General features: G+C 32.5%; 4 protein-coding genes across 5 annotated transcripts; 2 read left to right on the plus strand and 2 right to left on the minus strand.

The window, feature by feature from the left end:
• Positions 1–442: 442 nt before the first annotated feature.
• Positions 443–5,783, plus strand: LOC123673736 (60S ribosomal protein L3). Its single transcript, XM_045608381.1, has 8 exons — positions 443–558; positions 888–1,080; positions 1,441–1,609; positions 1,939–2,074; positions 2,157–2,343; positions 3,285–3,487; positions 3,922–4,077; positions 5,557–5,783. The coding sequence occupies exons 1-8, from the start codon at positions 556–558 to the stop codon at positions 5,743–5,745; spliced, it is 1,236 nt and encodes a 411-aa protein (XP_045464337.1). The 5' UTR covers positions 443–555; the 3' UTR covers positions 5,746–5,783.
• Positions 5,784–6,654: 871 nt separating this feature from the next.
• LOC123673738 lies at positions 6,655–10,044 on the plus strand. Of its 2 annotated transcripts, XM_045608383.1 has the most exons (8): positions 6,658–7,286; positions 7,342–7,449; positions 7,634–7,835; positions 7,953–8,223; positions 8,496–8,666; positions 9,024–9,223; positions 9,276–9,449; positions 9,828–10,044. In XM_045608383.1, exons 1-8 carry the CDS (start codon positions 7,004–7,006, stop codon positions 9,838–9,840), a joined length of 1,422 nt encoding a protein of 473 aa, XP_045464339.1. In that variant the 5' UTR covers positions 6,658–7,003; the 3' UTR covers positions 9,841–10,044. The 2 variants fall into 2 exon arrangements, with proteins under 2 accessions (XP_045464340.1, XP_045464339.1); XM_045608384.1 differs by lacking the exon at positions 7,342–7,449 and having other exon boundaries at positions 6,655–7,286.
• Positions 10,045–10,074: 30 nt separating this feature from the next.
• On the minus strand, positions 10,075–11,227 carry LOC123673739 (omega-amidase NIT2). The gene has a single exon (XM_045608385.1). The coding sequence runs from the start codon at positions 11,100–11,102 to the stop codon at positions 10,188–10,190; it is 915 nt and encodes a 304-aa protein (XP_045464341.1). The 5' UTR covers positions 11,103–11,227; the 3' UTR covers positions 10,075–10,187.
• A 615-nt stretch (positions 11,228–11,842) lies between these two features.
• Positions 11,843–14,820, minus strand: LOC123671959 (probable ATP-dependent RNA helicase DDX20). Its single transcript, XM_045605873.1, has 3 exons — positions 14,517–14,820; positions 14,287–14,460; positions 11,843–14,234 (listed from the first exon to the last, which is right to left on the minus strand). Exons 1-3 carry the CDS (start codon positions 14,701–14,703, stop codon positions 11,914–11,916), a joined length of 2,682 nt encoding a protein of 893 aa, XP_045461829.1. The 5' UTR covers positions 14,704–14,820; the 3' UTR covers positions 11,843–11,913.
• Positions 14,821–14,890: the final 70 nt, after the last annotated feature.

Here is a 14,890-nt window from a genome sequence, read left to right on the forward strand (position 1 = left end):
ATTGGATATTAGACATGGGTAAAGTTAGGACTTCATTAATGATATTCAAACTGTTCGAAGCAATATTATTCATCAATCAAAAGTTTATAACAATATTTATAGCAATAACAATAATAAATTGATGCAAAGCAAATCTTATTTGATGTGATCAATTCGAATAAATCACAAAACGCTCCTTATTTGATCTATTCCTACAAATGATTTAAGAAAATTTCAAGTGGAAGGATCATAATTCATAATTAATTTTTTTTTAAATTGTTGAATTTAACAATATTGGGTTGGTGACACTGAAATAACTTATCTCTATAATCCTTATTTAATTTGATGAATACGAATATATCACTGAACGATACTTATTTAATAAGATCAATGCGACTGAATTTATTGAGAAAATTTTCAGTCGAAATATTTTAATTTCATTGCTCATTTCTATTTGTTCAATTTAACAAATTGGTTTGGCAACACTGATCTGATATAAGATATCTATGGTTGAGTACCTGCATCTGCATATCTCTAACCTGTTCGTCTCTCTCTTTCAGATTGGTGATTCGCGCAATGGTGAGTTGAGTTTCCAAGTTAGGAATTTTTTTCAAATGTTTAGAATTCAATTTAATATTGATGGTATTTACAATGTTTTGAAATTCAACTCGATTCAATATCGCTTCAGTTTATATTCTACCATCTTTTTTACCATCAATTCATATACAAACTCGATTACTCTTCCACGTGGTTTGGGATTTGCGATCTCAATTTTCATGTAAATTTTTTATATTTCTGCTAATTGGAGTATACGACGGAATATGCTCTTTAAGCATATTTTACATACTATATCTATAGTTCTGTAATGATTATTGATTGCATTTTAATTTATTCTAACCTTATTTCAGTCTCACCGTAAGTTTAGTGCACCCCGTCATGGGTCCATGGGATTCTACCCCAAAAAAAGGTCCAGGAGACATCGTGGTAAGGTCAAGGCCTTCCCCAAGGATGATCCCTCCAAACCCGTTCATTTGACCGCATTCATGGGTTACAAATCTGGTATGACCCATGTAGTGAGGGAAGCTGATCGTCCTGGATCAAGTGAGTTATATCAATTTACACTAAAAATTCGATATGGAGCACTGTCTACCTTCATTGTACTTGATACGAAATGTCATGAAGTTGAATAATTCATAATCGAACACAAAATTCTAAATGTGTTGACAATCAATCGTTGATGTTTTGGTAAAACTTTGAAATGAAATTCACGACATTTGAAAAATGTGTTATGACGTCAATTCACTGCTTAAATGAATATCGTGTATTAAAAGACATAATATGAAGGTATACAGGATTTCTATAAAATTTTAATGTTTTCATAACAACATTTAGCCAAATTACTTATATTAATAATAATAAATAGAAAGAGTGGACTTCAATATAATTATTCCAATTTTCCAGAAATTAACAAGAAAGAAATTGTGGAAGCAGTCACAATCTTGGAAACCGCACCAATGATGATCGTAGGAGTTGTAGGATATATTGAAACTCCTCACGGTCTTAGAGCTCTTGCAACTGTATGGGCTGAGCATTTGTCTGAGGATTGCCGAAGGCGCTTTTATAAGAATTGGTAAGTGTTGAGGAATGCGTCTCAATGCTGTTATTATTCGGTTTGAATAACATTTTAAAAGTTACACTCGTATTATTTTTATAAAATGTTTACTTCCCTATTAATATGATGAACCTTTCATTCTGAACGATTAGTAGTCTTACGTGTTAAATGTCCTATTATTAAAGTATGTTTCTAGTATCATAATTTTATCTCAAATCTTTTAGAGCTCTGAACAAATTGGTTATTTTGTATCTTTTTCAACTCTGCACTCTAAAATTAACAATGAAAATTTCATTTTCGGAAATAATGAATGCTGTGCATTTTGTCATCCCTTTTTTGTGTTTCAGGTATAAAAGTAAGAAGAAGGCATTCACCAAGGCCTCCAAAAAGTGGTCCGATGATTTAGGAAAGAAATCTATCGAAAGAGATTTGAAAAAAATCATCAAGTACTGCAAAGTTGTCAGGGTCATCGCCCATACCCAGGTAATATAAATTCATCAATTTCGATCTTCTCACTACGATTAAAATCACCTTCCGCTATCAACAATTCCTTTGTTTTTTTCAGATGAAACTTTTGAAACAAAGGCAGAAGAAAGCCGACATTATGGAAATTCAGTTGAACGGTGGAACCATCGCCGATAAGGTTGAATGGGCCAGGAAACACTTTGAAAAGCCAGTCCCAATTTCTGAAGTGTTCGCTCAGGATGAGATGATCGATTGCATTGGTGTTACCAAGGGCAAAGGATTCAAAGGTATGTACAACTTGTTTTTATTTCAACATCTTAATTGAATTATAAACATAAATAAATTGCCTAATTTCAATTTTGGCCAGAACTAGGGAACTAAAGAAGGGTATGGTCGGTATATCACCTTGGTTACTATTCTTAGTAAGTTGGCGGTTCGTATATGTCAAATTCCTCAAAAAATAGTGACTATTTACTCAAACTTTGGTGAGTTATCTGTCACCTGAGCGATCGTACTTTTATTCTGGTTAGGATCGGTAACCACGCCCACTCCGGTTGGCAGTTGTCATTTTAATTTTCAGATTATTGTTTATGAATATTTTCCACGACATCTGACACTCCAAAACTTTATTATTTTAATTAAAAAACAAATATCCTTCAGAGCCATTAAGAAAAATTGAAACAGATCATCCATTTATAACCTCCAAAATTTTGTCAATGAAAAATTTAGTTGACTATTGACATATGTCAAGCGGTCCGTAAATAGGAGGCAGATTATCTGAAACATTGAAAACCACTAGTAACCGCTCTGAAATTCTCGGCAATTTACAGACCATACCCGAAATAGAGGAATGCAGTTGATGAAACTATTAGATTCTCACAGAAAGATAACCTCAATCACCTATTTTGCCCACCTTGTACAATAATTTAACCTCAAAAATATTTTGTCAAATTTCTTTCAAAATTGTCTTGATAAACTTGAATAACATAACAGTAAAACTTGAAACAACCTTTCTGGCGACGCTGTTGGAAAACGTTTTTTATACCTTCATTTCACTGCTAAGATAATAAAACAATTTAGAAAAAATAATATAATGATGAAAAAACATGGAAAACATCTGATTCAGTTGATGAAACCTCCATGCTGCCTTCCTACTGACCATCCACACTTAATTCTAAGATTTGTGGTTTTAATTTCGGCATCTCCAAAACGTATATTAAATTTTCAGGTGTAACCTCAAGGTGGCACACCAAAAAATTGCCCCGTAAGACGCACAAGGGTCTCCGTAAAGTTGCCTGTATTGGAGCATGGCATCCTTCCAGGGTGTCCTTCACAGTTGCCCGTGCTGGTCAAAAAGGATACCATCATCGTACTGAAATCAACAAGAAGATCTACAGAATCGGTGCTGGAATCCACACCAAGGATGGAAAGGTATTTTAATTTTTCGATTATTTTGGGGGGTTTACCGCAGTTGAAGTTTAAGAATCTCGATCTTAAGGGGGCGGTATTGACTCGAAGGTGAAGAATTGGAAGTCCGCTGTGTACTTGAGAATTTTTGAACGGAGAGTGCTGCTTGACTCTAAATTTTCAGAGTTCAAATATTTCTGCTTGAGTTTATTAATATGTAGAATTCATTAGTTGACTCCCTTCCATAGTTTAAAATTGAAAATAAACCTATCCAATCGAGCTTAAATTTAGAAAGTTACAAAATAGCAAAAGAAAAATTGAATTTGAATTGAAATGTTTTTTAGTGTAAAATGTCAATATCTCTGAATCTCCAATGACTTCACCTCAGCGTCTCATATTTTCAATGTAACATTTAAAATTGTGTTAAAAGTAGAGTTAATTTCTACATTTTTTTATAGGTTATTAAAAACAACGCTTCCACCCAGTACGATTTGACTGAAAAAACTATCACACCCATGGGTGGTTTCCCCCATTATGGTGAAGTTAATAACGACTTCGTCATGATCAAGGGATGTTGCATGGGAACCAAGAAGAGGGTCATCACTTTGAGAAAGGTAAGAATTTATTCAGCTCCTTATTTTAATGAGTTTTCGGCAAATTGTTCGAATTATTTGTTGCAATTATTTTAATTTGAGTTACGTTTCATCAATTCATAATTCTTTTTACTTGATGAAAATCAGTCATTTCCCTCAATCATGGGGAAATGTTCAATAGCACCATCAATCTTGAAGAGAGAAACTTTAATCCCAAGTCGCAAATGTTGAATTTGTGCAAAAATTATTAAAATTATTTGCATTATGTGCCTGCGAGGATTCAGGGTTTTGGAATCTTTTCCATGATTCTTAAATTTAATCTTTACCTCGCTAAATAAATTCGTAATTTTCTAAACCCTTCGAAACCATTGAGTGAGTAGGGTGTGTTAAATTACAGACATTTAATGATCTTGATTATATGAAATTAGTGTTGTACTTGATTTTAGGTGGATTCCAGTTGTATCACCTTGTCCTAAAAAGTTAGGTTTGAGACCTTCAAAGTTGGCGGTTCAACACTACTTCTTTTTAAATATGTTACTAATGACTGCATTTTACACAAAAAAATGTTGTACGATCTTTAATTTCAAAAACTAGAATTCAATAGTGCCCATTTCAATTTTTCAAGTTGAATATCAAAAATGCGATAATTATAAATGAAAATAGCCTTCTCCTCACCAGAATGATTTGTATATTTTGGGATATACAGGGTGGCCATTTGAAAACGGAACAGACGAGATTACAGACGAAATAAAGTTTTTCGATAGAAATGCTCGGACAGGTCGATTTCTGTTTCGAGGGGGACAACTTAAGATGTAGGTTACGGACGCATAGCGCTTCAACCCTTGCTGCTACAACCCCCACCCCCAATTTTTGAATAGGGAAGATGGGGTGAGTGATACCTCATTTGAAAGGTATTTTTATACTGATTTCAGCACAGTAATTGTTTTTTCATTTTATGCATTAGTTCTCGAAATATTCTGAACTAAGTATTTGAAAATGAAGTGGTGTTTTCATGGCACTTGTAGTGTTCGACATTTTGAGCTTCAAAACAACCATGACTGTGGCTTCCTTCCTAACTAACTAACGCATGAATATTTCGAGAACTGATGCATAAAATGAAAAAACAATTACTGTGCTGAAATCAGTATAAAAATACCTTTAAATTGAGGTATCACTCACCCCATCTTCCCTATTCAAAAATTGGGGGTGGGGGTTGTAGCAGCAAGGGTTGAAGCGCTATGCGTCCGTAACCTACATCTTAAGTTGTCCCCCTCGAAACAGAAATCGACCTGTTCGAGCATTTCTATCGAAAAACTTTATTTCGTCTGTTTCGTTTTCAAATGGCCACCCTGTATTTCGAAAATAGTGTTATTGAAAGGCTGAAGGGTGCAAACGAAGCATTTTTGAACAAGGTCGAATCCACCTAAAATTCTTGTCAAGATGCCTTTTCTAGACACTGTTATTTTTTCTGTGGTTTAATAATTTTATTTATTTTTTCAGTCCTTGTTGGTGCACACCAAACGTGTTGCTTTGGAAAAGATCAACTTGAAGTTCATTGATACATCTTCCAAATTCGGTCATGGTAGGTTCCAGACTGCTGCTGATAAGGCTGCATTCATGGGTCCTCTCAAGAAGGATAGGATTAGAGAAGAAGAGAAGGCTGCTGCTGCCTCAGCTGCTAGGTCTTAATTTAATGACGTATATCAAATATATGATATGAAAAACTACAAATTTTGTTTCTTTCATCAACTTTACCACCCATATTCAGACTGAGCGTAGCAAATGGCTAAAATTCAGCCAAATTCCATTTAATTAAATTTTGCAACAGTGAAGCAACGGCTTTTATTGGTATTATAAATTTACTAGATTGTGTCCGACTAGATGATGAATTTTCAATATTGTGAAATTTACACAACCTAAAGAAAAAATAGAAATGTAACCTAATGTTGGCAACAATGATTCCTTAATTGAACAATATTTTTGAAAACAAATCCAAAGGTGAACGTGAAAAGGCCTGTTCCTATCAAAATAACCTGAATTTTCATTATACCATACATAAAAGCCATAACTTTATTGAAGAATACTCTAACGCGATTTTAAAAGTGGCCTGTTGTAAGGCGCTGTTAACAAAAGTGGAGGAACGGATCTCTTAATTTGTATTTTGTCTCCTTAATATTCTGATAGATTTCAGTGATATTCGTCTATCAAATAATTTACTTGTTAAAAGTGCTAAATCGATAATGAAGCAACAAGTAGTTAGCAATTTTAGCTGGGATCAGTAATGAGAATATTGAGGAATTGATTCTTTCATAATAGTTGGTGTAAAAATTAATAAATGTGTGGGTTCTGTGTCTATGATATTTTATAATATAAAAAATCACAGAATACTCATATATATTAGTGTTCTGTGATTCTTACCATCGAGTCGCTAACCGGAAATACTTCCTTATTCTATGATCAAAGCTTATATCACAGAATATACTTTTAGAAATATATTCTGTGGCTTATATGGATGTCAAATTTGTTTTTTATCAAGGATAGATATTCTGTAATATTGACTGAAGAATAGTCACACTCCTAAAGGTCAAATTGAGTTCAATAGGTCTTAATATAATCTATAACCAAAAATGAATTTGTGGAATCGTTCAATGAAAATATTCAGTTGCTGATGATAATTTATTTCCTACGTTGTAGGCACTGCATTTTTCAAATTGACATAACTTCAAAAATTAACGTTAAGGAAATCGGTTACTCAGTGGTTTTTAAATAAGTTTTTGCTTTTTCGAGAGAAGAAAGAATTATAAGTCCATAAAATAAATTGAAAATTGTGCACATTGTATTTTAGAGTGTACTCCAAGGTGGGAGTGACAAGAGTTTTACACATATTACTTGCCACTAATTGACCCAGTATTTTTATTTTTATTGATTATTTTTAAATCTTGAAAATATGAGTAAAGAAAACAAAGCTAAAGTTCCTGAAGTCAGAATGACAAAAACAGCACGCTTACGATTGTTAAAGGCGAACCCAATCATTAAATATCAAATCCAAAAAACAAATAACATGGAAATGGCTAAAAGTTTGAACTTGGATAATGTATCACTCATAAAAAAATCAGTTGTAGATAAAGCTGCAGGAATTTCATCAAATATTGATAAAGAAATGAAAGTGAGGAAAACTCTAATACCTAACGAAGAATCAAAGAAGTTTTCAAGCTCCAAAATTAAGAAAGGTAATTATTTTATTTCCTCTTCTTCAAATTGTAGTGTCATACTATTCCATTTTAGAGAATCAGGAGAAAAAAAAAGATCAAGTTAACCCTATTAAAATACAAACTTTGAATAAGAAAGTGGTGAGACGATCTATGTCGGCTCCCCGTTTGAGACCAAATAAAGGTTAGATATGCTCTAAAGACTCCCTTAGTCCATATTCATTATAGATGGATATTATTTTTCCATAATCTCCAATAGACCTGTATTTTTTGTAAAGCAAGATTTTGATATACCAACAAGTCAAATATTTCTTGGCAAACATTTCGTTTTTTCAGTGCATCATGACTTGTTTATTTTTTTCTTTTAGATATTGTAAAGACAATAACTGAGGACCAAGAAATCATGAACAGGTCAGTGTCCTTTGATAACATTCCACATAATTTGGTGAATGAAGCTTCAAGAAATGTGCAGACTCCTTCAGATAAAAAAAAAACTTTCAATGCAAGTGTGTCTAGTCATAAAAAGTCATTGTTTAATCTTACCCCAAGTGCCCCACAGGATTTAAGAAGGTATGTTTTACATATATTTTTGTTATTGTTGTTTTTTTCATTTGACTTCATAATTCTCAATTATCTACCTTTCTTAATTTTTGTATTGTTGCCAATAAAGTCTTCCCAATTTTTCAGGAGATTGTCTGATTGGTTGGAAAAAAGGAATAAACTCTCCTCATTCAAACATCTCAAATGTTTTGGTGTGCCTAAAATTGATTTGATAGAAGAAGAAAATAAGGAAAATGTCAATACCTCCCGTATTCAAAGAGAAGGCAGCTATGAAGATTTAAAAATTGATAAACCTTTGTATACCAATGAGGATGACACGACATTATTGTTCGCACCTTCTGATTTAGATAAATTAGCCAGAGAAGCTATGAAAGATTTACATTGCTTAATGTCAGAGGTAACTACTCAACAATTTTAATGTACCAAAAGAACAAAGTTTTTGAATTCTTGAGACTTAACAAATTCATAGGTTGAAAGTGATAGTAGTTTATATTACTAAGTACGAGAAACCAGGTTTAGAATATTCCCAAAAGTATCTGCCTCATATTTATGTGTTCATATCAAATTAGGAAAATGCTCTTAACGCATTAAGAGACAATTAGTCCTTAACCCAGAGTTGCAATTATTCTGATACTTCTATTGTTGAATTTTTTTTTATTTCTTATATAGGGATATCCTAAAGAACAATGTGAAGCATGGTTGAAAATTATATGTGTCAAGTGCCCTTCAATTGTAGAAGATCCACAGTACTGGGAATGCAGAGCAACCTTAGAACAGTTTCGGGGAAATATTGGATCTGCTGTAGAATGCTATAAAACTGCTGTTGTGCAAGGGGCAGAGGCAAGTATATTTTTCAACCCATTAAATGATCTCTGATTGGTTAACAAACAGTATTATAAATCAATGGTGAGGAATATCAGTCACAAGGAACAGTTGTATATAATTTATTCAATGGCAACGTTTCTGAGCATATAGCTCCATCATCAGGCTAAAAACAAATACCAATTCATAAACAACGGCATGGATCATACAATTGGTGTAGCAATAAAGATAAAAAATAGATAAAATGACATCCCTATACAATAATAAATATGAAATATAAACTAGATGACAAAATAACAATGAATATAAATATAAAGCAAAAAAAATATATATAATAATATAAAAAAAAGTATTATAAATAGAAATTTGTTACAGGTAACTTCTGTTGAAGAGTCTCTTGATAGATTGTTGGAGAAATTCAAACTATTAGACATTGAATCTTCATCAGATCAAAAAGAACCGCAAAAAGAAAGAGTCAAAGCTATGAAAGATTTCAAAAATGTTTTCACATCTATGATTATTAAATTTGCTATTCAGGAAAAAACCATCAAGAACACGTCGAAGAATAAGCACAAGTAGGTACTTGAGAGTGAAGTAGTGCATTACTGAATTATTATCTATTTGCAGCCAACATGAAGTTCCTAATTCATCGAGTAGACTACTGGTTACACCTGTTCGAAGGAGCACTAGATTGAGTAGGTCCCTCTACACTTCAACTCCGGGAACTAAACTTTGTTCTACCATCCAAGAACTTAATTCTGATGAGAAACAAAAAATGACGTTCCAACCAAACTCTGCTCTGTAAGTTTATTTTAATTTATAGTGTAAATATGGGATTTTTTTGTTCAGATTTAAATTGAAGTTGAAGATGATGACAATATCTCGAAATGACAAATAAGAATTCTCAAAATTAACAAAGAATTTTTGTGAGGGGACAAGTTCATCTTCAGATTAGTGTTCAGAAGACTAATTTAGGTATATTAAAGCAAAAAATGTACATGCAAAATTTTGTGAAATTAAAAAAATACAAATTCGAACAAGCACATGAAAGGTTGCGACTTCAGGTCGTTGCTTTTTCCATTATTGAAATCTCAAAGAAATCACTAAGTTTTCATCGTTTTAATGATGCTAATAATGTGAATTAATCATTGCGTTATTATTAATCTCTTATTTTTGTAGGTTGAACATGTGATATGAAACACTGGAATATGGTGATTACTCAACTTGGATTTGGGAGAAAAATTGTTATATAATTTCTAAATTAAGTTTTGCACTGTTTGTATATTTTACTAGAAGTAGCCAAGTATATGTCTTTCTGTTGAATGTAATATACCTATTATATTTTTGACATGAGTGATCTGTTGTTGAATCAAATATAATTTGTATTTAATTGAAATATTTTCTTTCTTTTTTTAATTCAAAATCCTTCGAATTCATTTTCGATTTATTTCTTCTAACAGATAGAGGTCTTCTTCTACAAATAGGGTAAACTTCAAAAATATCAAGGCATAAATAATAATGGCATTTTAAAATTATTTTTCACATTTTACATTTAGAAACAGTGTTATAAATGTCTATTCTTCTTTGATTACCAACAGGAATTTGTTGTCTAACTTTATCACATTCAGCAGCCTCAATATCTGCGTATATAATTTCTTCGCTAGCACCTGCAGTTGCTATAATTTTGCCCCAAGGGTCTGTAATTTGAGAATGACCCCAACTTATATAACCTTTGTCTCCTCTTGCTGGGCTGACAGCAAAAACATAAAGCTGATTATCATTTGCTCTGGATCTCTGAATCAGTTCCCAATGCAGAGGACCAGTGGTCATATTGAAGGCTCCTGGATACATGAGGGCTTTACATCCAGCTAATCTATATAATTTAGCAAGTTCTTCGAATCTCATGTCGTAACATATTCCTAAACCAATTTTGAGATCTTTAATTTCAAAAGTTTGTAAGCTGTTTCCAGAGCTTAGAATATCCGATTCCTTGAATGTTATTCCACCAGGTATATCGATATCGAATAGATGCATTTTTCGATATTTTGCAATTAATTGACCTTCAGGATTCCAAACAGTGCAAGTATTGTAGACTTTACCGTCGTCTTTTTCTGGTATAGTTCCCCCAACTAAAAAGATATTATGTTCTTTAGCATTTTTCGATAACATTTCACATGATGGTCCACTAGGAATAGATTCAGCATATTCTTTGAAGAAATTGGTACCATAAGGTGAGTTGAAACACTCAGGTAGAGCAATAAGCTCCGCGCCATTTTGCTTGGCTTTTCCAATCAGTATTGATGCGTTTTTGAGATTCTCTTCCCTGCTTTTGCCTACGTTACACTGTATTAAGGCAACTTTAATTTTTGTACTCATTGTTTTCGCATGTAAATTTTTTTCAAATTTCTTGATTAATGTAGTTGTAGGATAACCTATCAGTTTGCGAACAAGCATGGAGATTTTTGCGTAAGGAATGTAAATGATAAGTTTTGGTCAAAATGTTAATCAACAATTGTAAATGATTGAATTGTAAAAGATAACATCATGGCCTGGCCTTGATCTTCGAAAGTTGCCAACATAAGTTTATATGAACCTAAATATCAGCGAATTTTGATGCCCTCATCGATTTAAAATGTTGTCTTCGAGATATAACTAGTCCAGTAGTCCTAGAATTATAAAGAGCGGTCGTAAGATGACCAAAGTATTCAGTAATAAGACTAATAAGTAAATATTGGTATTCTGTGGTATCAATGAAGTGTATTCTATTCTGTGATCCTAATTAAGAGGAACTCGGAGCGGATTCTATGTCTATAGCATAGACAAACTAATCTAGTTTTTCTATGGTAATATTTTTCAAAAAAATATATTAGTCGGGCACTCTAGGGACAAAATCAGTTGAGAATTTGGACAGGAGTTCCACCTCGCAGTAGGAAAAGATGAGTTCAGCAAAAATCTCATCTACTATGAATTATTTTTAGCACTTCAGCACACGAAGTCGGTGACAAAAATAATTTTTATAATTCCTTCAAACTATGTTATAAGAAATATCCTTATATCATATTTCTCACCAGATCTTATTGATAATTCACTCGGGAATACACAGTAAGGCACTCGTTATTCTGAAATATTCCTATGTGTATAATGATCCTTAACCTTCCAATTTTATGGGGGAATTGTTTATGAAAATCAGTTAGAAAGAAATAAAAATTTATTCTAGATTGCTATTTACAAAATAAAATATTAAAAAACCCTAAAACTAAAAAATTTACAAATTTTTCTGATGTTTCTTCAATAGTTGATGGTAAATAGTTTGTGAGGTGTTTTCTCTTACTTGCCTAAGTCTTCTTTGCCAGTTATTATGGTACTCAAGAAATGCTTCTTTTGTATAAAAATTTGCACCCTTCTCCCATAAGTCAAAGTTAATGTCACTAAAATTACACCATATATCATTGAGAATGTTTGGATCCATTGAAGGATCATATTCAGAACCCTCAAATGGATAACCTTCAGGTGTGAACATTATAGAGATTTCATCTGGTGAGCTATTTTCACTGGTATCATTCTCTAATAAATTGATTGGAGGAATTGACTTGTATTTTTCAGATGTATCCTCTTCAACTGGCATCCAAACCATACGATTTGGAATATATTCATAACCATTTTCATCATATTCAACATTTGGATCCATTTCTTCCATATAGTTTTCTCCTAATTCCTCTTCATAGTCTTCCTCTATATTTACATCATAGTCTTCTTCTATTTCCTCATCATTGTCTTCCATCATTTTTCCTTCCAATTTGTTATTTCCTCCACTTTGTTGATTGATTGAAAACACTTCATCATCCTTTACAACACTTTTCCAATGAACAGTTTCTTTTTCTATGCTATGCAAGTAGGCAACCATGAATATATTATCTTTATTAGATTGTTGGTTTTCTTCTGATACTGAAATTTGTTCTGATGTACTATGCTGAGATTCTATCAAGTTATTTGTTCTTGTTGTTTCCGATGAATCAGGTTTTTCTAAGATATTTAAGTAGTCACTAACAATTGTCTCCATAGTTGAATCAATATCAGCATCATTAACGAGAATTTTAGCAATTTCATATCTTCCTACATTCTTGATAAATATTTCATTTTTACTTATTTTGCCCTTGACTTCAGTCTCTAATTCACTGGATTTTCTGGTCTTCTGATTTTTCACCAACTCAGCCAATTGTGCATCTGATTTTTCTTTTACTGGACTAGGAATATTTTGAAAATCGAAAGTTCCTTCTGCTAAAGACCTAAGAAGAGAATTACTATCCATATTCCCATCATTATTTTTGTTTGAAGTATCATCTTTATTCTTAATTTCACCAAAAGATATTTTTGATGGACTAAGGACATTACTAAAATCAAATGTTCCTTCTGCCAAAGACTTCAGACAATCATTGTCATATACCTTTTTTTCAGTTAGATCACTGTTTGAACATTCCCATTTTGCACCTGTTAGATCACTATCATCTTGTTCTAAGCTGCTACTTTTATTAGTATCATTTGTTGGAGAATCATTAATGCAATCCTTGTTTTTCTTCTTTGTCTTAGTTGTTTCATTCTTCTTTCCTACAACCTCTTTGGTGTTTTTCAGGGATAGGACTTCATTTTTTATGGTATGTATATCATCATCATTGTTAACAATTCCTGAAATTTTTTCAAATTTCGATTCATCGTCCGCCCACAAATCAATTCCTTTCTCCACATCATCCAATTTGGAAATGCTCAAGTTTGTACCACCAATATTACCCAAAAATTTCTTCATCTGTAATAAATCTTTTTCTCCTGAAACCAAAGAAACGCAAATACCTTTTGAGCCATATCTACCTGCTCTTCCCATTCTATGCAAATATGTTGAAACATCTATCGGCACATCATAATTTATCACTAAATCTACATTGGATACATCAATACCTCGAGCTGTTAAATCTGTAGACAATAAGATTCTGCACTTGAAATTTTTCAATTGTTCAATTACTTCTAGTCTTTTTGGTTGACTTTGCGCAGCAGAAATGAATAAAGAGTTCCATCCATTACGATTTATAGTAATACTTATATTTTCTGCTCTTGTTTGATAGTTTGAGAATATAATGCATTGAGTGAATGATATATTTGATAGAAGTTTAAGCAATTCCTCATTTTTGAACTTCATTTCTTGAGCTGAGTTGGTGGATGTTTTCACCTCCTTTATGAAATGTTTTAGACCAAGTAACAATTGTGTATTACTATCAGAACGAACATAGGTTGGAGATTGCATATAATTCCTCAGAAATTGATCTAAATCATTTGGGTAGGTAGCACTAGCAGCAATTATCTGTTTCTTTAAAGGAAGTTTATGATAGATTTCAGTAACATCATTTTGAAAAGATGTTTGCATTAATTTATCTGCTTCATCTAAGACAAAAAGTTTCACATTGCTAACATCCAAGATGTTCTGTTTTATCAATGATTTTATACGCCCTGGAGCCCCAACTGCTATTTGACAGTTTTGTACTCTATTGATATCATCTTTTTCTGGTAAACCACCTATGAAGGATTCGATAACTAATCCTAAAATTTAAAAATTATAAATAAAAATGAGATACTTTTTCGAATATTTCACCTGTAAAAGGGCTTCCAACAGCTTTTAATGTATCAGCAATTTGGACAGCTATTTCACGAGTTGGGGCTAATATTAATACCTGAATATTGGATGAAGTAAGATCTATCATTTCTAGAGCCACAACAGAAAAAACAATGGTTTTTCCAGTGCCAGATTTTGATTTGACAATCAAATCTGAAAGAAAAGGTTCATTGAGCAAATTACAATTTTCAGATCTGGAATTTACCAACCGAAGCCACATCTTCCTAGAGGAATAGCTTTCAACTGAATTGGTGATGGTTTTTGGAACCCACATTTAGTAAGGCCCTCAAGACATTTCAGTGATAAAAACATGTTTTGAAAAGTAACATTTTCCTCAATCAGTACATCCTTGGTTCGTTCACCGTCAACGGTATGAGCAATTATATTCTCGGTCATTCTGATGAATTAATCGTTTTAACTTTCTCAATTAAATGGAAGTTCTGTTATTAATATCATTCGAATTTAATCAGTTGACAACTCGGGAAATATCGGAACGGAATAACCTCAATAAACCCATAGACATAGAATAATATTTAATGTCTATAGTTACATCTTTTAATGTATTCCTGTCTTTCGCCATCAG

The sequence above is a fragment of the Harmonia axyridis genome, chromosome 2, assembly GCF_914767665.1.
Source record: "Harmonia axyridis chromosome 2, icHarAxyr1.1, whole genome shotgun sequence".
Classification (NCBI taxonomy): Eukaryota; Metazoa; Arthropoda; class Insecta; order Coleoptera; family Coccinellidae; genus Harmonia; species Harmonia axyridis.

Coding starts and splice junctions, on each gene's coding strand:
- LOC123673739 (XM_045608385.1), bottom strand. CDS start 11,102: ATGCTTGTTCGCAAACTGATAGGTTATCCTACAACTACATTAATCAAG.
- LOC123673736 (XM_045608381.1), top strand. Junction 1,081..1,440: donor AGCTGATCGTCCTGGATCAA/GTGAGTTATATC, acceptor CCAATTTTCCAG/AAATTAACAAGAAAGAAATT. Junction 1,610..1,938: donor AGGCGCTTTTATAAGAATTG/GTAAGTGTTGAG, acceptor TTTGTGTTTCAG/GTATAAAAGTAAGAAGAAGG.
- LOC123673738 (XM_045608383.1), top strand. CDS start 7,004: ATGAGTAAAGAAAACAAAGCTAAAGTTCCTGAAGTCAGAATGACAAAA. Junction 7,287..7,341: donor AAGCTCCAAAATTAAGAAAG/GTAATTATTTTA, acceptor ATTCCATTTTAG/AGAATCAGGAGAAAAAAAAA. Junction 7,450..7,633: donor CCGTTTGAGACCAAATAAAG/GTTAGATATGCT, acceptor TTTTTCTTTTAG/ATATTGTAAAGACAATAACT.
- LOC123671959 (XM_045605873.1), bottom strand. CDS start 14,703: ATGACCGAGAATATAATTGCTCATACCGTTGACGGTGAACGAACCAAG. Junction 14,461..14,516: donor TCTAGGAAGATGTGGCTTCG/GTTGGTAAATTC, acceptor CTTTTCTTTCAG/ATTTGATTGTCAAATCAAAA. Junction 14,235..14,286: donor TGTTGGAAGCCCTTTTACAG/GTGAAATATTCG, acceptor TTTAAATTTTAG/GATTAGTTATCGAATCCTTC.